Source organism: Dysidea avara, chromosome 4, assembly GCF_963678975.1.
Source record: "Dysidea avara chromosome 4, odDysAvar1.4, whole genome shotgun sequence".
Taxonomy (NCBI): domain Eukaryota; kingdom Metazoa; phylum Porifera; class Demospongiae; order Dictyoceratida; family Dysideidae; genus Dysidea; species Dysidea avara.
In genome coordinates, this window is record NC_089275.1 from 13801586 (window position 1) to 13828504 (window position 26919).

The window sequence follows — 26919 nt, forward strand, 5'->3', positions numbered from 1 at the left end:
TCTGAACAGCAACAAAGTAATTGCAGGAACTAAAATGTCTATTATTAATTTGTCCAAACTCTGGATGCAGTCCTATCTGTCTCTAAAACCAAATAAGTGTAATTGGTTGACAGATACCCTGGCTTCAGAATTAATTTTGGAAATAACAAGCTGCAATATTTCCCACTTTCATCTTGAACTAGTCTAGTGCTGCCATGTCTGCTAAATGGGCCACACTCAAGCTGGTCAGAAATCAGAGCAATATCATCTTTACACATTCATTATTGGTGCCTATTAGCCATTCTAAGTGTGCAGCACTTAGAATGCACAAGTGAATTCAACAGTTTAAATACTTAATTGCTTAGTTTCTAAAGAAACTTCATGTCTTATTGCACATGCATGTATACATGCATGTGCAATAAGACATGAAGTTGTATATTTAGCGTTGAACCAAGACTTGAAACATGTTCAGGATAATGTACATTTGGGGACATAATATGATGATGCACCATACATGTTATGAATTTCAAATGGTGATCTTTGATTAAAACCATTGTGAATGGGTAAAATAAACTGCAACTGTTATTTGCTTGAATCTTGCATAGGTTAAAATGCAGAAAGGCAGTCATTAAACTTTTACAGTTAAAACTACCTTGCATGTGTGGCGGAATTTGCCATTATGTAAAAAAGTTGAATAATAAGTTGATGTGGTCAGTTTTACTACCATCATGCTGTAAATGCCAATAAAGGGTTAAAGTGAAAGACACCAGCTAAATGCTTTTTACCCAATTGTATAACCAATTACATATTTATAATTATAAAGTGGCAAATAGTAAATACCACTAAAGAGTTGGAGTTACAAGATGTCAGCTAAATCAACCCTGTTTTAACTAATAGTTAATGGTGTAAACAAATTCAATTATTAATGTGATTTCACAATGCATACTTCAAAGATATGTAACTCACTCCATCACTAAGTGTGTGTGCATGGTAAACATTACAGCATAATAAATTACAATACAAAAGTTGCTCAAATGTTGCTTTCACTGCATATGCATGATGATGAGTGCAGAAGTACAATGTCTGGCACTTATTAACCTGAAAGATAACAATGTTGTTGCTGACCACCAAAATGTCCATTATTTCTCCAAATACTGGATCTAGTCCATCTGTGTCAATTATCAAATAGGCATTGTTTGGTTTATAAAGAATACCTTCCATTTTAATCCACTTTGGTCGACAAATTGTTACTTCTGGTTTAATTTGAGGAATTATATGTTGTAACTGTTCCTTTAAATTCTCATTTTCATCTTGAACAAGCCCGTTGCTCTCAAGTGGACCACACTCTAACTGGTTCACAATCAAATTCCCTGAAGCCATTTCATAGCACATCCAATTTTGGTGTCGATTAGCCAAGCTGAGGGCTATGTTTTTAAAATTTGAAAGTTGAGAAGCTTGTTTGTAAAAACGAAGTTTTGCTTCATATCGCATAGTCCATGTATTTAGCATTGGACCAAGACTTAACATTTGCTCTGGATAATGAATTAAAAAGTGCATCTTGGGAATGTAAGATGATGCACTGTACAACTGCACAAATTTTAAGTGGTGATCTCTGATCAATAATTTCAATGACGAACAAAAATTTTCAGTGATAACAGGGGATAGAACAATGTCAAAAATTTTTCTCAAAAGCCTGAAGCAATTCCAGTGCTCCTCATCTTCTGGTGTTTTATCAGCAACTAGAAATGGCATTATCCGTACAAGTAGTAACATTTGTGATGCAGATGCACGGATTTTTTTCTCAGTCTTAAGCGTAGTACTAAGGATAGGAAGTGGCTTGTCCTTTTCTGAGTATCCAAAATTAAAGTTGATTAATCTTTCATTGAACTTTTGCAGTGTAAACATATGATTAGATGTGTAATACAATAGCATGAGCTTAATCTCATGTGGTGCCAATCCCTCCAATAATTAAATCATGCATTAAGTCATGAGGCAGTCCATATCCAAACATGGAATATTGCTTCACATCCATTAAAGAAGATCTTTTATTGACTCCATAAGTTTTAGAAAAATGGCCACCGATATCATTTTGTAGACGTTTTAACTGTCTCTTATGGATTAATTCATCTCTTTTTTATATGCTTCAGAATAGAAATTGAAAGATAAAGATGTTTGTGTTACTAAGCAAGTATGACAACAGCGATATGAAAATGAAAATGACTTTTTAAACCCACCAAGATCATTACTCGCTAAATTGTCTGCTAAAAAAACCAACAGAGCTCCTTTAAAGACTTGATTCACTCCATCAATGGGCATCACAATTCCTTCTGTTGCTAGAATATTAAGATCATGTATAAAAGGCTTCATTATAGTATGAATCCCATGTGCCTCAATAACAGGAATAGTAGCAACAATTGCTAGTTGTGTTAGCTTCAATTTTGACCGATATTTTGGATGTATATTGCCAAGTGTATATGACACTACACCCACTTTGTTTGATTTAACATGTGACCCCAGTGGGTTGCACACTTCTAGCTCATCAAAGTGTGCAACTATCTGTAGAGCACAAGGATCTTGAGAAAACAATGGGTGGGTTTTAAATCTAGTACCATCACAAAAATCTTTAATTTTGTCACCATTAAGCCGTTCAGGCAATTGCTGTACTTGTTCTCGAACTGATAAATCATGTAGCATAGCTTTAAGTGATGCTAACAATGGAACATATTGATAGGAGTCTTGCTTTTCAACCAGCCGTCTCTTAGATCCAGAAAATTGGGGAACATAATGTGGATCACCAACTAAAATCTCTTCTGGTTTCTACAATATAATCATATGAAATTATAATGGCAGCTCTTATGAATATCATACATGCAGTGGAGCCCATTAATGCGTACACTGGAAAATGAAGAACTTAATCTTACATCAAATCCAGATACTTAGGCAACAGAGCTCAACATTCCAACCATAATTTGTTAGTAATTTCAGAGACCTTGCACTTCTAGTCATGAGTTGATAATGTTTACATACAAGGATGACAACTGCCAGGATATAGTGTGTATAAACAGGCTATGCTGGGTTCATCTTTGATCAAATTAATACCTTTGTGGTGATAAAGACAGAACAGTTGATCATGAAAGCTTTGATATTTGTGGGTAAAGGTCAAGCTTTAATGTTTAAGGCAGTAGCCACAATGCTTTCCCTGGATGCATTTTACTTAAACTCTGTAAAAATTAGGAACTCTTGGGGTACACCATGTTATAGGAGCAGTTTGCATATACTAACTGTATTGACTTCATAACATTTTATTATTGAAATTTTAACAGCACTATATCGATGCTACACATTAGTTACATGCCATCTGGCATGTGGAAACAAGGGGATTTATTTATTAACATCTATATAAGCATGCATGTTGTCAAACATACCACTAAATGAAACTGATTCAAATAATATGCATTTTGCTGGTACTCAGTTGCTAAACCACTGAATGGCTCCTCAATATCATTGAAAACCTCATCCATAGCATTAATATCACATGGGTTAAATCCTATATCAGCAAGTTTACTCCTTAGGGCAGCCTTTACATATTCCATTGTGGAGGTAAATAGCCCTCTAAATCCCTCTACTACATCGTCAATTGCAGCTTGTGATAGTCGGTGATGTTCTTTTAACTTTAACAGCAGAAGTGCACTTGAACGTTTGATAGCTTCTCGGTCATGTCCCGTTAAAAACTCTATGTCAGCTGTCAGTTCCACTCCTAATTGCAATGGAAAATTTAAAATGGTGTAGTTATCAAATTAATTGTTATACATACCTTGGTCATTAATGTTAGTGAGAGGTTCATCAAAAGATCTTGAAGTGGAATCTGCCGCAACATCTTGTGCTTGTGTCTTTCCTTGATTTGAAGTCGATTCCACGATGTCATCATTATCAGCGTTACAGCTTCCTCGTTTATCAATATATTCACGGTGATGGCGATAAATATGGGAATATAATCCAGAAAATGTTCTCGAGGTAGTTGAACAGCCATCCAATCCGCACGTCACACAGAAGTTTGGCTCATTAGAATGATATGCACGGATATGTGAAAGGATATCTTTCACTGTAAAATGATTAAATGAGCACAATGGACATTTGAAATTGGTGCCGTTTCTGCATAGCGCCATCGTTCTGAGTAGCTAGCTATCGATTTAACTTGGTTTGCACAGTCCAATATTGCATGCATACAGTATTCTACAACTTGCTTCAAATTGGGTGAAGATAAACTTCGAAACCAACGTATGTCTCTGGAGACGAGTGGATTTCACGAATAGCTACTATATACAGTCGTCTTTGCTCATCTTCAGACCACATTTGCGCATGCGCGACGTATGACACTTAATTTTTGTGCGATGCACGGTGTAGAAAGTGTTATTTCACTCTTAGTCAGCAGAAGTTTTCGATTGCTTCTTTCCGCTCAGTTCTTTGTCGATATGGCTGGTCAAGAGCTACTTCCAAGCCAAGAGTTAGATTACCGTGACTACCATGGACCATTGGAATACAGTGCGGATGAAGATGATGATGAAACTCAGGTGAGCTAGCTAGGCTGAAGCCTCGTCTTAGCGGCCGCACGTGGCGATAGTTCGAACATTCAGTGGTGGCATAGATACATATATATATATATATATATATATAGTTTGTGATATGCATGTGTTTGATTTTGATTCTGTCTAGGTTGAAGAAGTTACTGAGGTGATGACAAAAGAGGATGTTGCGATTTTCTTACGAGATAAACTGAGGATTCCTCAAAACTACTGCAACATCTTTAAAGATGGATAAGCTTTGCTGATAACTAGATCGTTTAATTACAGAATGGTTTAATAGATAACTACATAGATGGAAGGGAATTTCTTTCCTTAACTGAAGAAGAGGTGAAAGTGATGATACCACCAATTGGCCTTGCTAAAAGGATTGTTCGGTACTTACCATCATCGAAGGTATGCTTATATCCTACAGATTTAGCATATACGTATTATTTAATGCATTGCAGTTATCAACGCCTATATTGGAAGCTGCAACTACCTCTGGTGGAAGTGATCACAGCGGTCACACTGATGTGCAAGTTGGGACCAATGTGTCAAGGAGCACCTCTTCTTCTTCTACACGCACTGGGGGGTCCAGTAACTGCTACTGTTGTATCTTTAGTGATTCCAGATAATTGGAGGCCTGAAGTAATGAAGTCCATCAAAAACAAGTGCATTACAGATAGCACTAGGAATGAAATTGTACGAGTTTTGGCAAATTCATTGTTTTCTGTGTCACAAAAACCAAGTAGACAACAATGTGATGAGGTTGCAAAAAAACTCATTTTGAAGTTCCCATCAACGAAAGATGAATTAGGAAATGGATATGTAAGTTTTATTGCTGTAATGTGATTTTGATTTAATTTGATACTTTCAGCAATCTTGGAGTGACAGGCTTGTTGAGAGAATAAGAAATGTGATCAAACGCGATCGTAGAAAGGGAGTGGAAGTAGAAGAATCCCCAGTTGCAAAAAGGCCAAAAAAACAAGTAGTATTATTAAGCCGCTACCCAGTAACTACAACAGCAACTACCATGCTGTGCAGTGCTGATCACCACAATGATGGCAGCATCGATGACCATGTACAGAGTATGAAAACCGAAATGGAAAAGGAAAGGCCGCGGGATACCTTGCTCAGTGAACTGATGAAGCTGACCTATCCAACTCGCAGAGATTTTATTCTCAATGATATCACCTGTGTTTCTGAGATATATGAGAAGTACCCAGCTTTGAAACGACCATCCATGGTTAGTAAAATGTTTTACTCTAGCTTGCTCATTGAAATATTTCCCTAGGTGGTACAAGAAATGGGGCTTATTATGAATATTGCAGACATTAAATCATCTTTTATTTCCACATGGACAGAATATGTTCCAGCTATTTTACAATATGCGAAGAATAGCAGGAAAAAGGTTCTTTCTACTTTAATGAAAAACATGGTTTATGATGATGAAGGTTAGTTAACTGGTTCATGACAATAGGGTTAATTCATATCTTTTTGAACTATAGATGATGTATCAATACAAGTGGCAGCATTGAATGTACTAGCTGCTGTGCTGGGAAAAGGAGATGACCCTTTGTGTTACTTGTATGAGGAGCATAGTGTAAGTCAATAACTTAAGTGAATATGTTGCATGAGCAATCAGCCAATCGACACCTCAGTCAACTCTTAGGATAAAACACCCAATTTATCTTTTCATTGCCTATCAACAAATCTCTTACCAGTGGAAGTGTGAAGTGTTTGAACAAGATATACTCACATTTGCATTTTTTTGTCACACGTTATAACTAAGTCATTTAGTGTGCAAGCCCACACACTAGGTTACAGCTACTATAGTCTCTTAGTTCAAATAATATTACTGTTTGTTGCATGTTTAAATTCTCTGTTCTCTTTTAATATATAGGCAACACAGAGTTCTACAAGTATATGCAGAAAAGCTCCACCACGAAGTCAGCCTTGGTTTGCTGCTGTAATAAGCGACTCTTCAACCAAGTATTCAATAGTATGTGAACAGAAGGAGGTTTCTAAAATCACTACAATTGAAACTGCTTTATTTGTGTTTTCATTATACTACTGCCTTCATCTAAAATACCCTGATGGAGCAAAGTGGATATATTTCTTTTTTCAATATTTCATATTGCAACAGCCAGATCGTGCGGCGAAATCTGCAACATATTTGAGTGTCACTTCAGACATAAAACGTACGCTGCTGTTGAGTAAGACAAATTAACTGACAATCTTTTCTTTACAATGTAATAATGATAATGTAATTATTTTGGTTTAATGTATATAGTAACAGCTTGTGATCGTTTACATGTAAAGTTACACAATATTATTATTAAGTGATTGATTGTAATCTCTGGTTGAAGCAGCTGTTGAACCTGTAAAATCAATACAATGTAGTGCATGTAAAATTAAACATGTAAGTAAAAATAACTTTTGACAGTAATTCAAACTGGTTGTCAACTGTTCATAATTACCTGATAGCGGGTAAAATGACCTGCAGTTATTCAGGTTATTATTCCATATAATGACCCAAGTCAGTTTGGTCAAATCACTCCTTTGAAGGAAAACTGACCAATGTGTAGTACTTCTGACCACTGTCATTAATAGGTCAAGTTGACCATTCGATTAAAGTTAAAACAACTGGTTCCATAAAAGGCAAAATGACCAAACTTTTTCAATGGTTGTTGCTACCCAAAAAATGGTAGTTTGAATTGTAGGTAAAATTACCCAGGGTTAGTGGGTAATTTCCACTATAGTCTGGTCTATTCAACCTAGATGTTACAGTGAATTTAATCCATAAAGAACCAATCAAAGTGACCTTTCCCAAGTTGAATTGACCAGTATGAAGTCGTAGTTTCAACTGTGTTTAATTCAGGTTATTTTGATATGATTTATAATGGGTTGATCTGACCACTTCATTAAAGTTAAAACAACTGATATGATCAATGTGAAATTGACTGTATGTATCAATGGTTATTACAACCAAAAACTTGGGTTGTTTGAATTGCAGCAAAACAACCCATCACTGGTGGGTCATTTTTACCCTTTTGTTTTTTCAGTGTGATGTGTAATTTTAATCCTGATTTTAGTCTCTATATACACTAGCAATGTCTAATATAGGGATTAAGTTTACATATCCCCTTGTTTCAGCACTTTGTAATGATACCTGCTAGCTTGTAAAATTTTCATACATGTCAGTTAACTTTTGTAACTTATTATTAATCACTACTGAACTGTGCCATCAAAGATAAGTAGGGCATAATTATGATTTATTACAAGTACAGAAAAAATTGGAATTTTCAACTAAAGTAGGGACCATAGCACATCGATAAATAGTACTGAAATAAGCTGGAGTAGTCCACGATATTAAATTACAGTAAAACAATAAAAAGTGTTATATCCCTACTGTGCATTTCCATTATGGTATCTTGAGCACAGTAGGAATATAACACTTCTTACTGTGATTTAATATCATGCACTACTCCAACTTGTTTCTGTGCTTTTTATCTATGTACCATGGTCCCTACTCTAGTTGAGAATTTCTAGTTTTTGTTAAACTTTTGTTTGTTAAATTTTCTGTAAAATGAAATTACTATGACTATGACTGATGAATCCATGCATTCTGCATCAAAAGAAATTTTACCACATGCCCCAGCTACCAATTATCACCTGAAAATGGATGCATCCATAATGCTTTGTTGTCACCTATGTTCAATCCATTACACAGCATTAGTGCTGGGAGGTATTGAAAAATAGCAAATGGTATACCTTCCATAAAAAGTATCACAGTATTACTAAATATCACAGTATTACTAAATATCACGGTATTAATGTAAAAGCCATTGGTATTAAAGTAACTGCCAATTACCTCAACAAAAGCACCAAATACCCATGGTAGCTCAGCAAACCTCAGGTACAAATTATCACAAACAAACATGATTACATAGTTTGGTTAGCTGACTATATATATCAGCACCTACCTACAAACATTGTCACATGTCTGGTTACCTTCTAAAGGGCAATCGGAAACAATGGAAATGGAAACCGGAAACGGAATGTGGAAATGGAAAAAATAAATGGTAAAATTGCCATATAAATGTATCCTAGAGTAAAACCCTTGTTTAGTGGCCACCTCTTAATTAAAGACCTCCTTCTTATAAAGACCACCTCTGTACAAAGACCACACTGTAATTAGATCTCAAAGGTGGTTAAGGACCACTATGTGGTCACCTTTGATAAAGACCACCTCATTACATGGTAGTATAGCTTCAAACATGTATTTCATGACTCATATTAATGTCATCTCTTTGCCCACACTTCACTCAAGTCATATACCATCATTGCTTAGTTTGTACCAGCATAGATAATAAATACTATGGTACCAGAATGTGTCATACAAAAATATTCTACGCAAGTAACCCCAATGTAGCTAGTACACTACAACCTACTGAATCAACGAAGATCCTAGTCTTTTTAGCTGTTGTGATAAAGTGGTCTGACATAGAATGTTTGGAACCTAGCTATTATTGCAATGTGAAGAGATGGTCTTTGTAAAGAGGTGATATTTATAAAAGGTGACCTTAGCCATCTTTGAGAACTAATTATAATGTGGTCTTTGTACAGAGGTGGTCTTTATAATACAGTGGTCTTTAAGGCGTGGACACTAAACAGAGGTTTTACTCTAGGGTACTTTTATTTGATGATTTTGACCATTTCCGTTTTCCATTTCCACTTTCTGTTTCCGGTTTCCATTTCCACTGTTTCCAATTGCCCCCTTCTAAATATGGAGCCCACAAAGAGGCCAGAGTGCCCAGACGATATGGCGGTATAAAAAAAAAACAGGCGGTATCAAAACTGGTATGACTTAAATATCACAGATTACTAACAATACCGGTATATTGCCCAACTCTACACAGCATTAAGAATAATAAATGTTTGGAAACACCTCTGTGATCAAAGTAGCCACTATAAAAATATGGATGATTTCTGTAACAAAGGGAAGCCATCATGTGCTACAGCCAAATCAAAACCTTTCGCTGTCAGCCTGCAAGATGAATGGAACACAAAGGAGGACACTGGTACAGTAAATCCATGAAAAATGTGAAGGCATTGGTCAGTCAGTCATTCAGGTAGTCAGTGAGTCAGTCAGTCAGTAAAAAAAATTGTTTCATAATTATAATAAAAAATTGTAGCAACTTGTTGAAATTATTTCTGGTCGATCTGAAGGCTTTTCTGGACTTAGTTTCACCTAACCAGTACTATTTCATCATCATCAGGGAAAAGTGAGGCTGGTATTGAGTGATGTTTGTCATGGACCACTTCTACAACTTTGTGGTCTCTACTTTGCAGTACTATCATACTGTATTATTTAAATTCACAACAATCATTCCTCCATGTTGGGCTACAAAAACACAAAACCAGTACAGTTACAATTGCAACACAATAGTACACCACATGTGACTGAATTTCAGAAAAAAAAACATTCCAAATCGCATAATAGAAGTTTTGAGATAAACGGTTGTAAAGAATTCAAGTCAGCAAAGATCGCCGAGGATGGCAAGCATGTGTATGAAATTTACAGAAGATGTGCATCAATCTGTTACCTTTCAAAATACTTTCTGAATCAGTACTTGTAACACTGCTTGTAGAATTTCCCACCAAATTAGATAGAAGATTCAAGCTGTTGCATGGACGAATGAAGCAGTATCATGACTATTACAAAGGGGAGGAGGGTAAGGGATGGTAGGGTGGGTAAAAGATAGATTTCAAAATGGAGGCAGACCATGATTGAAGTCTATACATGAGATTACAGGGCTGTGCTGGCATCTTATTGGCTGATATGCAGCAAAATCAACAGAAAATCATTTGGCCAACATTATCAGGCCATCCACCAGTAAACCACTGATTCTTGCTAAGCCAGGCCCTTCACAAGGTCTGAAACCACCATTTGAGTTCTCTACACCACCCAGAAAAGATGTCTGTTAAAACCACCCTCGAGTAGTTTGAATAGTAGCGAGGGACAAATCTGGTAGTATGATTATAGTGTATCTATCCACTGGTGGTGTTAGTTTGATTTTGCCTGATGTGCAATTTGGAACATAAAATCTGGTCACATATTATATTATGTGTGGGAGGATCAAAGTGCCACCACTACTGTATTTTCAATACAGTATCAATTAACTGCACAATTGTACTGTATGAGCTATACAGTACAGGTTATGCAGTTAATACAGTGAACAATCGAGCAAGTACAATACATTTAGGCAAACACAGTATACATGTAGTTATGCAGAAAATTTGTGTAAGGAATGTTACAAAAACAATCCCATTCAGACAGCATGATTGATTACACGTGTGACATTGTAAATCACTAAAACTAGCCAAACTGGTTCTACCAGCTTGTTCAACAACTAGAAACGTATTACATGAACACTCACTGATAGCCTGATTGCCAAAAGTCAAAAGTAACAACCCCACACAGACAGCATAAAGGATCACATGTGTGACTCTGTAAAATGCTAAAACTAGCCAAACTATAATCCTACCAGTTCATTCTATGGCTGCAAATAGATTGTATGACAGCTTACTGACAGTGTCACCAGAAGTGATTTGGGTACTCAAGCCAATTGCTCCAAACAAGACAACCAGGAAGTACAATATAATTCTTAAAACACTGCCTATACTTGTGTGTAAGCAAAATACAGCACTCGGGGGTGTCTCAAGGCAAATACATATTCGACTTCACCTCATTACCACTGTATTAGCCTCTCGATACCCTCTCATGCTGTATTATCTGTACACATGTGTGGCAGTGCTTTAACTATAACATACAAAAACAACAATAACACAAACACAGTAAAAGCACATGAAATATTAGTTAAAATGTACAAAGTGTAACTTGGAGTAATTTAAAAGTTTGAGAGTTGTTTCCTTAAGAACATTTGATAATGAATTCCACCAATGGGTGGCCTGGTAGCGACATACAAATAATTATATTAGGCTACAAAGTGTATGACAAAATGCACACCCCAGATACCAGCAAGCAAAGTGTATGGCTGTTTCAAATTACTATTACATTCAGCTTTTTTCTGCTCATTAACAGCCTTACATATGGAGGACAATATGCAACAGCTTGTCTACATAATACACTCACTTCAACTGTAACAAATGGGCATTGTACAAAAATTATTGATGAGTTTGCTATCAGTGTACCTACCACTGATAACAAAACCACAGAAGTCATTGTTTATACAACTTCATAATTATGTGCTAAAAATAAGACAAATTGAAATCCTTGATGCAAAATTGCGTCTTACGGTTTGCTAAAATAAATGTGTTGGGCTGACTAACATCTAGCTGCGAAAAATCAAGCATGTAATAATTTATCCATTGTTGAGTAGTATAGGTTTCAGTAACGGTACAACAAGAATTTTGATGAAATAGTAAATTTGTTAGCTTGTAGTTCATAAAAATAATGTCCATTAATATCTTTAAAAGTATATAATATTTTTTTAGATATGATTTCTTAATTTTTGTCAACATTTAATATGTCAAAGCTGATAAAGTCAAGATTCATCAACTTATCCTTTCATCAAAATTTCCTGTCATGTGATAGCTAGTCAGTCACAGTCAGTAATAAATTCTTGTTTCCCTTAAATGTAGAGCTGTCTTTCAAAAGAAAACAAGCACTGAAAATGCATTATCTGGTAAACTGGATATATCCATGCTTCTTTAAAAAATCATCATCATCATTTTACTCACCATAAACTTTAGTTTAAATGATCAAGGGCAGATTTAAGGGGGGAGGGGTTAAGGGGGCTGTAGCCCCCCCCCCCCCCTTTCCTTTCTAAGTTAGTACTTGGCCAATAAAACCCTAAATCTTCTGTGTATCAAAAGCAGACTTATTTCAGGAAAAGCAGACTTATTTCAGGAATAGCAGACTTATTTCAGGAACTATGCATCACTGCCAACATAAATAATGTCTATGTAACTATACCTATTGTTCAACTCTGTTCCAGGAGTGTATAGCTTCCTTTTCCTCAAGAGTTCTTCAAAAAAGGTTTCGATTGTGGGCTGCATCTTTAGTTACAAAGGTTTTAATTGTGGGTTTTGTTTTATTCAGATGATTAGCAGTGTTTTCCACTATGGGTATAAGATGTGATTAGTGTGGTTTTTATATTTCAAAATGAATTTATTACATTATTCAAAAAGTGTTATTTGGTTTAATTGGTTAGAGTTATCAGCTTCAGTATAACATGTATGTAGTTACCAACTCAGCCATTTAGCAAACTGTAGTCTTTTGGTATTTTACAAATTTATAAGGAAGTTTTGTCTATGAATGTAAAATCTGTACCAGTTACCTTCTGATATGACCCCATACTGTGGGTTGTGGTGCTGGTATTTGTAGCTAGTTCTATAGATCAGTCTTCATAACCCAGCAGATCTAGAAATAAGTTGACTATCACAACAACAAATTCAGAAACTCCATACATGCAAATAATATTATAGTTGCACTTTGCTAAGGATTTCCAGTGGACTAGCTAATAGCTACTAGTACCCTTCACTGCATTCTGCTTTTCAGTACACTTTATTGGTGTTAAGGCTAACAAAGTGTCACTAGGCTAAGGAGCATGCATACTAATAATTGTGATGTTCAACACCACTACTAATTAGCTATACATGTTTCTGCCTCTGTTTAGCTATACATGTTCCTTCCACACATTATCCCACAAAGGCTTCCCCTATTGTCTGGCTTTGTTTGATCATGGAAGTATTTAGAAACAGTATCCTTCATGCAGACTGCAAAATCATCACAGTCAAACTTGTGTAGTTTATAGTCATAGTCACCCAATGTTGATGAATCCCAGATGGTATTTAGAAGATGATAGTCTAGTTTTACATAAAGAGAGTCTTCCTTGAATCTGTTGATGTTGAGGCTGGGGTAAGCATTTTCCACAATCTTTCAGCTTCATTATGTGTGAAATAATCTATACTCCAACCTTCCAGTGGGATCCAACAACATCATTTTTCTCAGTAAAATAGACAATTGAGGCTGTTGAAGAGAAGCTGATGCATTTTGGTATATAGCTAGCTATATCTAAATGCTTGGTAGCTACAAATGAAAAGATTATCATGCATGCATGATAGCTACTCAATGCATATTGCAATTAGTCTTGATTTAATGGAAAAGTGTTTCGATTAAACTGAAATTCCATTATTTTCCACTGAAAAGCTGCTAAAAACACTCTCAGATTCACCTTTAGAAGGCCTAATTTTCAAAATTTCATGGGTGGCATGCCCTCAGACCCCAGCACACTTTGCATGCTAGTGTGCTTTTCCCACTAATGTAGTCATTGTTCTAAATAGCTAATTTGACCATGGATACCAGTGGTGTAGCCAGGAAAATTTTTTACCCAGGCAAAGTTTATACATTAACCTAATCGAGAGGGTCTGCTTCTGACTCAACTGATTTACAAATACTTTCAAGTATGGATGGTACAGCATTTGTAGGTTGACTATCTGGATGGATGGAAAAAGACTCTGAGCATTTTTCTACATGCCATAAGTAATGCTCCAGCTTAGTTAATGCTACAGTATAGCTCCCATGCTCAATTATTAGACTACTTTAATTGCATTCAACACAACTTACTTTGGAGGTATTTGAGTGGTCAGGTTATCCATGGACTGCAATGGAGGTCGTAGTCTTGCACACTATACTTTTTATTGATTTGATGTGATGTTCAAGTCAGAGATTATCTCTTTCATGTGATGCTCAACTGCATGTGCTAAGCATGTCAAGCTAGGGAGTCTGGGGGCATGCTCCCTCAAGGAAAATTTTGAAAAATATATGCTTTGAGAGGCTACATTATTGATTGTAACTGCTAATGCATGATACGCATGATCAATTAGCTCAATACAATACCATGCAGTTTACCCATTGGAACTTTTGAAAAGTAATGCAAAGGCAATTAACATAAATGTAAATGATTTAGACCAAGCAGTGTAATGAGAACAGTGACTATAATCTGTACTGAATGCTTTAAGTATATTATGATGACAGAGAGGAAGAGACGTCTTGTTTTGTAAAGACAAAATACAACTTAAGTACAGGGGTCTAGACTCAGGGGTACCAAGGACTGGATGGATAGTACAGGAGCCCTGGAAAGACTCGCACTATTAAATTACAATGCAAAAATAAAAGTTATAGCATGCAGAAAAATTCAGTTTAGGCAAACCATCTATCCCAGTTCGGGGAGGCTCTAGAATTAAAAATTCTGTATGAGCAGGAGACAGCAATGCGAACAACCTACTCAAACGGGGATCTTATGGTATCGGTGGATATAGTGTCATTATTCAGAGCCTCCCGTAGTGAGGAAATGATTGAAAACAGTTCTCCGTCAATCAATGGCCAGTCAAGTTGAGGTCTGATCACAGGTTGTGAGGAGAAATCTCTTTGAGCTACCATCATCAGGCCTGTTCAAACACCATCCTCTATTAGAGTATCTCGATCCTTTTACAACTGAATTCAACTGAGTAGCTGAAAAGTGATCACCGTGTCACCATGGGCTCCAGCCCTGCTTAGTACTACAGCCATAGATTCTATTATGTGTGGCACAGTAATGCTGTCTAGTAATGTTTGAGTAGAAAATCCAGGGTGCCAAAACTCAGGCCTGCTCAGCCTGTTGTTGAGCATTTTTACCAAGGCAGCTGCCTCGGTTGCCTCAATGGTAGCTACGCCACTGGATACTACATGAATCTTACCACTAGAAGGCTTGGTATCTTCTAATGTCTGGCTAGTTACCTATGTCCCTGTCGAGCTTAGCCCAAACCTTTCAAAAAATCCTAGATCCGCCCCTGATGATCCTGTCACATCCAATGAACCCAGAACTTTACAATGCACCTTGAAGGTCTAAAAGAACTAACTCTTCATCTTCCTTGTTTACATAATAGCAAGAGTATATAATGGGGAGGGAGAGTATCGAACTATGCTATATGCTGTGAAAAATGAGCCGTAAAGTCCTATGGCATCATTCAAATGACTCAGTGATTTGTGTTGATTGGTGACTAATTATAAGAACAGTGGGTGCACTTTGTAAATGTGACTACTGAGTTAAAAAACAGTGTACTCGAGAAAAGCATGGCACATTACGCAGAGGAACTCACCGTGCAAAGATAAAAACAGAAGCAGCTAACCTGGAAAACAAACATCAAGGTTTCATCATGGTAGAGCGAGGTCAATATTTTGATATTTCATCATGGTAGAGATTTCATCATGGTTGCCATCCTATGCCTTGTCTCAACAGTTTTACTAGTTACAATGACACATCTAGATGGAATTTCAGCCATTGTGGTTCCATACGGACCACCCGTTAAAACATTTAAGGTGTTAAATCCAAGGGGTAGTCACCTCCATACCACCAATTGATGCGCTTGTGACCAGGATCAGGATTTAATCAAGTGATCAAGGGGTATTTTGCAGTAAATCAAGCAATCAAGGCATCTGCAAAAGTAGCGATCAAGCACCTTTGAAAGCTATCTTTGGGCAACACGAGAATTTACTAAGCTTTTATGGTTGACGATCAACAATCAATGCTCTTGGAAAGATGAAATCAAGTGATCAAGGCAATATTTTGGCGATCAAACTTCTTAATCCCAGTCGCGAGCACATCAATTGGCGGTATCGAAGTGACTATCCCTTGTAAATCTGAGCAATCAACAGCGGTCAGGTTTACGAGAAGAAACGAAGGTATGCGGGTTACTTTATGGGCTCATTTTTCACAGCCTATAGCGCAGTTCGATACTCTCCCTCCCCATTATACACTCTTGATAATAGTAGAGTGGCAGAGTGTAATAGTTGTACAATTTTTGATACAATTATAAAACTTTCCATATTTATAAGTTGAACTCTTTGTGACATATATTTTTTTGATATAGAGCCATTGTATATTGACCTTGGTTGATCTTTACAGCCATTTTTGTATTGAAAATTCATCGTTTTTGTCTTTATCTCCCTGAGGCATAATTTTGCATAGTTCCAATTAAAGGTGCTACTAAAACAAACTACTCAGCTTTTAGTTGAAGTCAATATGTGATTGCATTCCAAAGTTATCATCATTTACATTAGCCCATGAATTTCTATGAAATACTTGCCAATTAGTAATTTACACCCCAAGGGCAAAGAATTTTATGACTTATAAAAATGATCATAACTTAGTAGTCAAATGAGATACTAAATTCAAACAAAAGTCAGTATAGTTGGGACCAGGGGCGGTGGAGCAGGCAAAAAAGTGAGGGGGCCAGGCCAGCTGTAAGTTGAAGAATAAAAAAAAAAAAAAAGATCACAGCCTGCTACTCTCCACCAATTATATCTCCTTATTTATAACTACACATACGTAGCTAAGTCGTTTGCTACACTGCTTCTCTGAATACTGTGACTGCTCTATTAGAGTATCCAGATCCTGACTGTTCTATTAGAGTATCTCAATCTTTTCTTGCAAACAGTGTCCCAAAAAAGTGCCTGCCCCCTCCCCCCGTCTCCACCGCCTATGGTTGGGACATTGGAAACAGTGGAAATTGAAAACTGAAACTGAAAAACTGAAACTGAAAAACTAAAATTGGTCAAAACTCCATATTAACAGGTACCTCTTAACAAAGACCACCTTTATAATAAGACCACCTCTATAATAAGATCGCCTCTAAAATAAGACCACCTCATTATAGTAGTTATGTTAAGTAGATCCAAAAATATGGGTAAAGTGTACTCATAACGTGATAAAGTATCAATCAATCAGACAGTACTTGAAAGTTAAACTGACAGCTGCAGGGTTGTACAAAAGGATATACTATCTTACCATGCCAAGACCTAAAGTCCATGGTCATGTCACAAATGAAAATGGAGCAATTTCATGCATAATTTACTCCACTGATACTGAATTTGATAATGGATTCCTCATAAATTGTGCATGATTTAGGAGTTGCATAGTTACAAAATTAATATTAATGATCTTGGACTTTGTGTGTACTTGATAATAGTTAGGCACTCGTAATAAGCATCTTCAGAGATTTAAAAACCAGAGATGACATCAGTAATTACCGAGGCGCAGGTAATTATTGACATCACCTCAGGTTTTAAATCCTCGAAGATGCCTATCACGAGTGTCTAACTATTACCAAGGCACAACATCCAAGATCATTAATTTACCTATGTAACTCTTAAATCATGCACAATTCATGAGAAATCCATTATCAAATCCAGTATCAGCAGAGTAAATTATGCATGCAATTACCCCATTTTCATTGTGACATGACCATGGACTTTAGGTCTTGGCATGGTAAGATAGTATATCCTTATGTACAATCCTGCAGCTGTCATTTTAACTTTTAAGAACTGTTTGATTGATTGATACTTTATTACATTATGAGTACAGCTAATGGCCTTTTTGTTAGACCTACTTGACATAACTACTGTAATGAGGTGGTCTTATTAGAGGTGGTATTATTATATAGGTGGTCTTATTACAGAGGTGGTCTTTGTTAAGAGGCACCCATTAATATGAAGTTTTGACCAATTTTAGTTTTTCAGTTTTTCAGTTTCAGTTTTCAGTTTCAGTGTTTCAGTTTCAGTTTTCAATTTCCACTGTTTCCAATGTCCCAGTATAGTTCTTAGATCAACACCTTTAATTTGATACCATGTTTTAACAGTGTTAAATAATGTCTCAGGGAGATAAAGACAGAATGATTAATTTTCAATGAATAAAACTCGACAAAGGTCAAATCCGTGATAGCAGAATATCAAAAAAACATATGTTATTAGGAGCATGATTTGTGTGGGAACATTCATAATTGTATCACAAAGTGCATGAATTGCTCATTTTTCTGGTGTTATGCCGATCTACCATAACAATGAATAAAGTGATCAAAATTTGATTGGTGCCATTTTGTTTGTCACAAGCTGGCGATTCAGCTGGTATGGTAATTGATAAAATGGCTGCCAACCATAACAGTGATAATTTAAGCATGAAAGGAAACAAAATCAGTAAATATTTTGCTGCATGTAGGTTTCACACACACACACACACACACACACACACACACACACACACACACACACACACACACACACACACACACACACACACACACACACACACACACACACACACACACACACACACAAAAAACAGCTATGCAAGCTGTGAAAAATGGTGCAGCTTTAAAAAGCCAGTAAAAAGGTTGTGAAATCAAACGTGGTAGCCAAGAAATGGTTGCAATGATGTTGATTCTAATAAATTTTAACAATGCATGCAGCCACTATTAAAATTTATTAGTATTGACACCGTTGCAGTCATGCCACCTTACAATTTTTTCACCCAGGTCTTTTGAGGCTGCACCATTTTTTCACAGCTTGGTTGTTTTTGTGTGGATTTCATTTCTTTTTGAACTTTATAAGGCCTCATAACCAGTGACTCTGGGGTTTATTTTTTACTCACATTTCTTCTTTTCTATACAGACACATGATGGTTATTGAAGACAGACTTATCAAATGTCTTCTGTCCATACCCTGGACCTGGCTGAAGCAGATGATATTGATGTATTGTGGAAACATGTTTTCTTTGCTGTTGTGCAAGATTCTGTAACTCAAGTTTGCTGGTGGCGTAAAAAAAACGAAAAATTGGTTGTCTGAATCCACAATACAGTTAATAAGACTGAAGAGATTATGCTACAAGAAACTTAAGAAATTTTTCTCATCTTACCGCCAACACCAGTACAATCTGTTGCAAAATAAGGTGCGTGCTGCCACAAGATTTGACTTCAAAGCATTTGTTGATTTGATCACTGATTGTCTTCATCAAAGAACTAATAAGCTCTTCTGGAACTGGATCAACAAGATTAGAGCATGTCGTAATCCCATACTTGCTATCAATTATAAAGATCAGGTGGTAACCTCAGATTCTGCAAAGGCTAACTTATTTAATCAATACTTTGTGTCTGTTTTCACTAAGGAAGATGTTTCTAATGTACCAAAACTGCACCTTCCTACGGTTGCTGGGTTTACTTTGATCATTTATCAGTGTCTCTTTCTGATGTATGTGCTGAATTGTCTGCATTGGATACTAGCAAAGATTGTGGGCCTGATGGCATTTGTCCTCATCTGCTGAAGGATGGTGTTGCAGAATTTGCTATCCCTCTTGTTGCTTTATTTAACAAATCATTAGCCGATGGTATCCTTCCTCTTGATTGGGTCTGTGCAAACATCACCCCTGTTTTTAAAAAAGGTACTAAACATCTTGTTAGCAATTATCGACCAATCAGTTTAACTTGTGTTATCATGAAAGTGCTGGAGAGGATTATTTTCAACAAATTTTATGAGTTGTTGGAATCTCATCAAGTTCTTTGTGATGCTCAGTTTGAGTTTCTTAAAAAGTGCTCCACTACCTCATTGCTGCTGTTTGCTGTTAATGATTGGGCATCCAACCTAAATAATCGTCTTTGTACCTACTGTATTTCCATTGATTTTGCTAAGGTTTTGACTCTGTGCCTCATCAACGCCTTTTACTGAAGCTTACGGTGTTGGCAAATCTATGCTAAAGTGGTTCTCATCATTTCTTACTACTAGGCAGCAATGTGTAGTGATCAATGGTTGTGCTTCGGATTGGTCCAATGTCCTATCTGCAGTTCCGCAAGGCTCTATCCTAGGCCCTTTGCTCTTTATCTTATATATCAATGATCTCCCATCAGTTGTCTCATCTTCTACGAAGATTTTTGCAGACAACGTTGCAATTTACTGCCCAGTGGGTTCCACAGCTGACTGTAAAAATTTACAAAAAGATCTGGATTTAATGTCATCTTGGTGTTCCACATGGCAAATGAGGCTGAATCCTTCGAAATGTGTATTTCTAATAAACGTTCTCCTATCCATCATTCCTACTACCTGAAAAACCATCTTCTTCAGTGTTCGTCATCTGTCAAGTATCTAGGAGTTATTGTAGACTCTAAACTATCTTGGAATAAACATGTCTCGCATGTTTCATTGAAAGCTTCTTGAACTTTAAATTTGTTGGGTCGTAACATGTACACATGTAATTCTTCTGCCAAGAGGAAGGCATTCAGAGCACTTGTCCCACCAGTTTTAAATTATGCAAGTACCATTTGGAATCCTCACACTCAGAAAAACATTTCTGCTCTGGAGAAAATCCAAAATCGTGGGGCTCGTTGGGTGTGTGGCAGCAGGTACAACTGTCATAGTCTCACATGGTCAAAGTCATCTAGTGAATGTTGTCACAAGCTTCACTGGCCATTTCTTTCTACTCATCGGAAGTATCTTACCATATTACCATTTATGATATTTATCACTGCCACATTTCCTTACCTTCTTCAAGCTCCTTTTCATTTACCAATTCTTGTACAAGATCTCACTCCCTTTCGTTTCAGCGTAAGCGGTCATCAATAAACTCTTATAGGTTTTCATTTTTGTTAATGGTATATTTTTATGGAATTCTGTCCCGCATGATATTCTCTCTCTTCCTCATCAGTCTCACTTTAGACGAGAGTTGCATAAATTTTTTATAACACTTTTTTTCTACAGTATTTAGTTATTTGTTCTGTATTGTATTAATGTCCTTGTAATGTTTGTTGTTCTCTGTTTTTGTATCTTGTGTTTTGTAGGTGTTATATACTCCTATAGGCATTTGCCTTTTGTAATTACCTTACCCTTATGGTTAAACAAATTTTTTTTTTAAAATGTATTGTATTGCATGATTTCAATATTATTGTACTACTCTAATAGAGTGCATGCACATTTTTAAGGACTTCTAATAGAACATACATAGTATTTTATACAAAAATCTAGTACTTCTATTGGTAGATCTATGAAATTATAAACATTTATTTATAAGCAGATATACACTAGAATTTGCAGTAATCAGCCAAGATAGCAGTGGTTCAGATGAGGATGTAGGTGTTAGGTATGGAGAACCCTGGTTCAAACTCAGGTAAGTTTTATTTGACATATTTTGTGTATGTAACCTTTTACCCTGTGGTGACTGTTCTATTAGAGTATCTCAATCACATGAATTTACAGTTGTTTAATTTTGGTTTATATTTTTTTTGTAGCTGTAACTCTATTGCTATTTAAACTATGCATATGCACTGCTACAATGATCAGCCTATGTACACACAAATTTTCAAGTTATTCCCATACTTGGTTTATTCTGTAGCCATGACAGAAGTTTGATCTTTTTACATGAATAAAAAGCTTATAACTCCTTCTTGGTTATTCATCAGATTCACAGCAAACTAGGCACATGAATTCACTTTTATAATTATGCCCTTCATTTGTGCCAAAGGAAATTACGTGTTCATGTTTTATAGCAATTTTTGTAAAGTGTGTGAAAACAAATCGAGGCCCCTGTACAGCATAAGAAGCAAAAATTTAAGAAATTAAATCAAAAGTTTGAACACCCATCGCACAAATGGTTATTGGGAATTTAATCAAATTTGCTGTGTGGCCTACCTCAAATGAGCTCAGCATGGCAGATGAAACTGACACTATGCTTCACGAATTGTTGAGTGTTGTTTTGAAATGAGGTATAGTCATCATTAAAAACAGAACAATAGTGAAGTGACCCTGCGAAGAGATATTTGGGTTGCTAGTTAGAAAAGTCACTCTGGAATTTCAAGAAGAAAGAAAAGATGATAGTGATTCACAAGACGAAAAGTTTATTGGCATTCACAAGGTGTCCATTGATGCACTCATTAGTGTTTGTAAATTGTTTAACTGTAAACATTGTTGTATATATTTTGAAAGTTCAGATTCTGCATCCAGTTCAGCAGCCCAGTCCCATAGAAGAATGTGTTTTCATTGTATAATGGAAACTGATACAAGGAAACATCACCTACCTCATAAACTTGTTACCCTTGAAGGAAGCAGCTACGGAATGATCAGCACTTGGAGAATGATTTAATAGGTACAGTTCACCAACTACGTATATTTGTGATATTTTATAATCTCTGATACCGATGGTGCAGGTCTCTTTAAAACTTTAAATGTTAACTCAATTCTCTGTATGTTAACTCATTAACTTTAACACATGTACTTCAAGATGCACACTGATCATAAAATTTATTGCTGCTGGAAGTCTATACACAATATTGTTATAAATCTACAAATTTAAGGAAAAATTAGAAATTTTAAGTTCGATTAGGGATCATAGAGACAAAAAAGAGTTGGGAAACAAGGGAGGTTGCCTACACCTGCAGATATACTAGTGAACATTTAACCCCTAATTCAGTCTTAATCTTGGGTATGCTTTGGATTAGGGATTAAATATTCGCTAGTATATCTGCAGGTGTAGGCTACCACCCTTGTTTCCCAATTTTTTTCTATGATCCCTAATCAAACATAAAATTTCTAATTTTTCCTTTAAGTTGTTTGTTTGTAACATTGTTAGACTGATGAACCCACGCATACTGCATCAAAAGAAAGGATGGCACCAGAATTAATGTTTCGTCAGAACGCATGCCCCAGCTAGCAAAAACTGCTTCAAAAGTGCAGTGACCATTATGCTTCGCTTTCAGCTATGTTCAGCCCGTTACACAGCACTACAAACAAAAAATAAACAGTAGAAGAAGTGCCTCTGCAACAATCCAGTCACCATGAAAATATGACAATTTGCACAACCCCAACTATGAAATACTGCCTTGAAAGTGCAGCGGCCATTACGCTTCGCTTCCAGCTATGTTCAGCCCGTTACACAGCATTACAAACGAAGAACAGTGTTAGAATCATCTACAATCAGTCCAGTCACCACGTAAAATATGGACGGTTCCCATTTACAAACATACTCTAGGGAAGCCATGCATCACGTTATTGCAAATCGACACCTTGGGCTGTCAGCTAAATGAGATGGGACACAAAGGAGGACAAAGTTAAGTCCATGATGCGTGCATTGTAAGTACTGCAGTATGCTAAAAGGCACGTCTTGGGATGAAGCAACACCAAACAGTGAAAAAATCAAGCCCATAGCCTTGGCCGTTATTGAGCTACACTTGCCTGAAGGCATCAGGCAGGCAGTTAATCAGTAGAAAATTTCATTGATTTTTTGTAACAATTTATTGGAAGCTTTTAGGATCGGACCGAAGGAACTTTTGGCTTGGTTATACTTAACCATGTAATATGTGACCCAGTCTGAGAAAACCGGTCTTATCACCCATGTCAGCTGATTCAATTTTTCACCCAGGACACAAAACTACATGAATAAACCATCTAATTCCACAATCAAAATCAGCTAGACTTGAGTGGTCTGATTTTGCTGGTTGCTTTTCCCAAGCCCAGTGGCGATCCGTACGTGTATTGTGGAGCCTTAATGGAGCTCTGATCAGCCTGGGGATGACTGTATGTGCCTGTACAGCTCTGTGGTGTTGAATAAGTACCTCTGCTTTGAATTTTTTTTCATTTTAGCCAATTTTGAGACCTCAATGGCCTAAAACTTGGCCTCATTCATCCCTACTCCTTCCTTTTCAATTTTTGAACACCATCTTGCCCACCTTCTAGGCCTCCACCTCCCATTCCTTTTGCAGCTCGTCTGATACAGTCAACCTCGGTTAAAAACTATCTAAAATAGCTGGAAACTTAGTTGTTGGCTACTCGCACAGTGGATGCTCTGGAAAGTAAGGAATTGGTGTAAAATGTGCAAAAATTTGGTACACATAGCTTCAACCATTGGTGAGTTAAAGCACACTAAAACTGATATTTCTAGATACCTTTAAATAGGCGATAAGACCGGTTTTCCCAGACTGGGTCACATAATATTACCAATTTGCCAGAATGAAGTTGTGAAGGTGGTTTTTTGAGTGAATTTTTTTTGGCTACAAAAACACAAATCTCCAAGATCTCTAATATATATATATATATACCCATCCAAAAACAGCTTATAGCTGTAAAAAAAGTGCGCGTCCAAGTAAAGCAGAGTTAACTGCTACAAAAAGTAATGATATCATAATGCGGCCATGTGCGAGGTGTGCAAGTTGTAAAATTAATATTAGCTAATCAGATAATACAATGTTATTGTTAAAGTGTTAATGAGAACTATGTGATGCTGCTAGTTTTTAAGTGTGTGAGCATCTTCATAAATGCCACATAAATTTAATTCTCATTAAAGCAATGTGTATAGATTCTCTGATAGTAATAAATAGTTTGAGTTTGGCCGCCTTTCCTGTATACAGCAATGCTACGAACAAAGGAAAGGTGGCCAAACTCAAACTATTTATTACTATCAGAGAATCTATGCACATTGCTTTATTGAGAATTAAATTTATGTGGCATTTATGAAGATGCTCACACACTTAAAAACTAGCAGCATCACATAGTTCTCATTAACACTTTAACAATAACATTGTATTATCTGATTAGCTAATATTAATTTTACAACTTGCACACCTCGCACATGGCCGCATTATGATATCATTACTTTTTGTCGCAGTTAACTCTGCTTTACTTGGACGCGCACTTTTTTTACAGCTATAAGCTGTTTTTGGATGGAATTTCAATACTTTTTGTTAGAATAAGCAATGCACTGTTGATAATAGTAGGTGAGTTTCCATGGTTTTGACAGAAACCCCAGATTACAGTGACAGAATATTAAAATATAACTGTCATTTTAGTGGCCAGGGCCGCCCACATTGGGGGTAACTGGGGTATTTTTCCCCCTGCCACAGCCCGAAAGGGGCCACTTGAATACCTGTTTAAAGAAAGATCGATATACTCTAATAGAGCAGTCAGGATCTAGACCCTTCCTTGCCCCTGGGCGCCTCTTTAACTCTTTTCCCTGGGCCCTCTAATTTCTCTGGACGGCCCTGTTAGTGGCATGCAACTGCAGTCAACTAACACCCATTTTAACTAGTAAACCCTTAACAACACTTTGCCTTTCATCTTGTACTGAATTGAAATGATCAAGATACTCTATTAGAGCAGTCACAAAACAACTGTAACACAGCAATCAATATTTAGCATAGTTACAACTTCTGCTTAGCATCGGATTGTATAGTTTAAATTACTAGCTACTTACAGACTTTACAATATAAAAATATGGCACTTGTAGAAATGTGACTGTTCTATTAGAGTATCTCGATCTACTTCAAGCATTGACTAATTCAAGTGAAGAAGCTACGCCCTTGCCAAGAGATCTTGTGAAATGAAATGAGAATAGTAAAGAAAAGGCAAGTATGTACAGAGACAATAGAGGGGCGCGTAATTTTTTTTTATAATTTTTTTTCCCGGGCTAGATGTAATGCCCTTTCCTACCACCCCCAGCACAAGAGACAAACGTGCTGGACAAGAACTGAAAAGCGGGACATCTAAAAGTCCCTAGGGCCATTTGTTAGGCCCATTTCCGGGGAAGCATCTGGTGATCTAAACGAGATGGAGCGGCTTCCACGGATGCACATCGTCGCTGACCTCAACAGGGAGAAAGACAGGGTACAGCGAATCCACGCCAAAGTACTACTGTATGATAAAGCACTACGTTTGGAAAGGAGCTCAGCAAGCCGGCGATAAAATGTGATGGCTTCCTTCCCCATGCCCCCAGTTGTGGCAAACACCAATGGAGTAAAAGATGCAAACTCCACCTCACGGACACGGTCACCATACTCCCTCTTCTTCTGCATCTCATGACGCCTATACACAGATGGTATCGAAACATTGCGGTAGCTTTGTGCGTTTGGGTGAAAAACCCTTACATCGAAAAAGGCACTTTGCCGCCACCCCCAAAATCCGCGTGCATGAATGTCAGCCCTGGCATCATCTTGGCAGTTAGCTGATCGAGGGGTAAGTTCTTCGCCACTCAGGGATTGAAGTGGTGGCTCAATTGCAACATTAGTACAAACATTTGAAAGTAATTCAGCAGTTGTATCACGCAGGTCATTGTGGCGAACAAAAGTCAAACCACCATGTCGACAGATCATTGCATGATCAGCAGTGAAAGGCGAGCCACACACACAGTGGCTAGGAGTATTCAGTAAAGTCCATCCATAACGCAGGTGAAGAGCATCCCAGAACTCCTGCTTTGTCAGATGGTAACCCTGGTCTTGCAGTGGTAAAGCCAGAAGCCAAGAAGAGGCTCCAGGTTCACTATTCAGATCAATAGCTCTTTGAAGCTGTGAAGAGAGACCATTTCTGATCTCAAGAGCCCGTTTCTTAGAAGCCTCACGCCGGTGTTGGTGAACCTGAGCCTTGATGGATCGAGTATCTGGGGGATGAGCATGTGCTACCTGACTAATAATCAAGTCTTTTAATGGTGCAGTAATTTGCAGGGAAGCATCAAACTGAGATTCACAGAAAGCTGTAGGGTCACCCATACCGAGCCCACCGAAACGA

General features: G+C 37.0%; 3 protein-coding genes across 3 annotated transcripts; 1 reads left to right on the forward strand and 2 right to left on the reverse strand.

The window, feature by feature from the left end:
- Nucleotides 1–888: 888 nt before the first annotated feature.
- Nucleotides 889–4208, reverse strand: LOC136253460 (uncharacterized). The gene is made up of 3 exons (XM_066046144.1): nucleotides 3794–4208; nucleotides 3405–3736; nucleotides 889–2796 (listed from the first exon to the last, which is right to left on the reverse strand). Exons 1-3 carry the CDS (start codon nucleotides 4143–4145, stop codon nucleotides 2098–2100), a joined length of 1383 nt encoding a protein of 460 aa, XP_065902216.1. The 5' UTR covers nucleotides 4146–4208; the 3' UTR covers nucleotides 889–2097.
- A 612-nt stretch (nucleotides 4209–4820) lies between these two features.
- LOC136253571 (uncharacterized) lies at nucleotides 4821–6771 on the forward strand. Its single transcript, XM_066046237.1, has 6 exons — nucleotides 4821–4955; nucleotides 5009–5369; nucleotides 5419–5787; nucleotides 5836–5995; nucleotides 6050–6144; nucleotides 6445–6771. Exons 2-6 carry the CDS (start codon nucleotides 5073–5075, stop codon nucleotides 6769–6771), a joined length of 1248 nt encoding a protein of 415 aa, XP_065902309.1. The 5' UTR covers nucleotides 4821–4955; nucleotides 5009–5072.
- A 19047-nt stretch (nucleotides 6772–25818) lies between these two features.
- On the reverse strand, nucleotides 25819–26919 carry LOC136254078 (uncharacterized). The gene has a single exon (XM_066046735.1). The coding sequence runs from the start codon at nucleotides 26898–26900 to the stop codon at nucleotides 25902–25904; it is 999 nt and encodes a 332-aa protein (XP_065902807.1). The 5' UTR covers nucleotides 26901–26919; the 3' UTR covers nucleotides 25819–25901.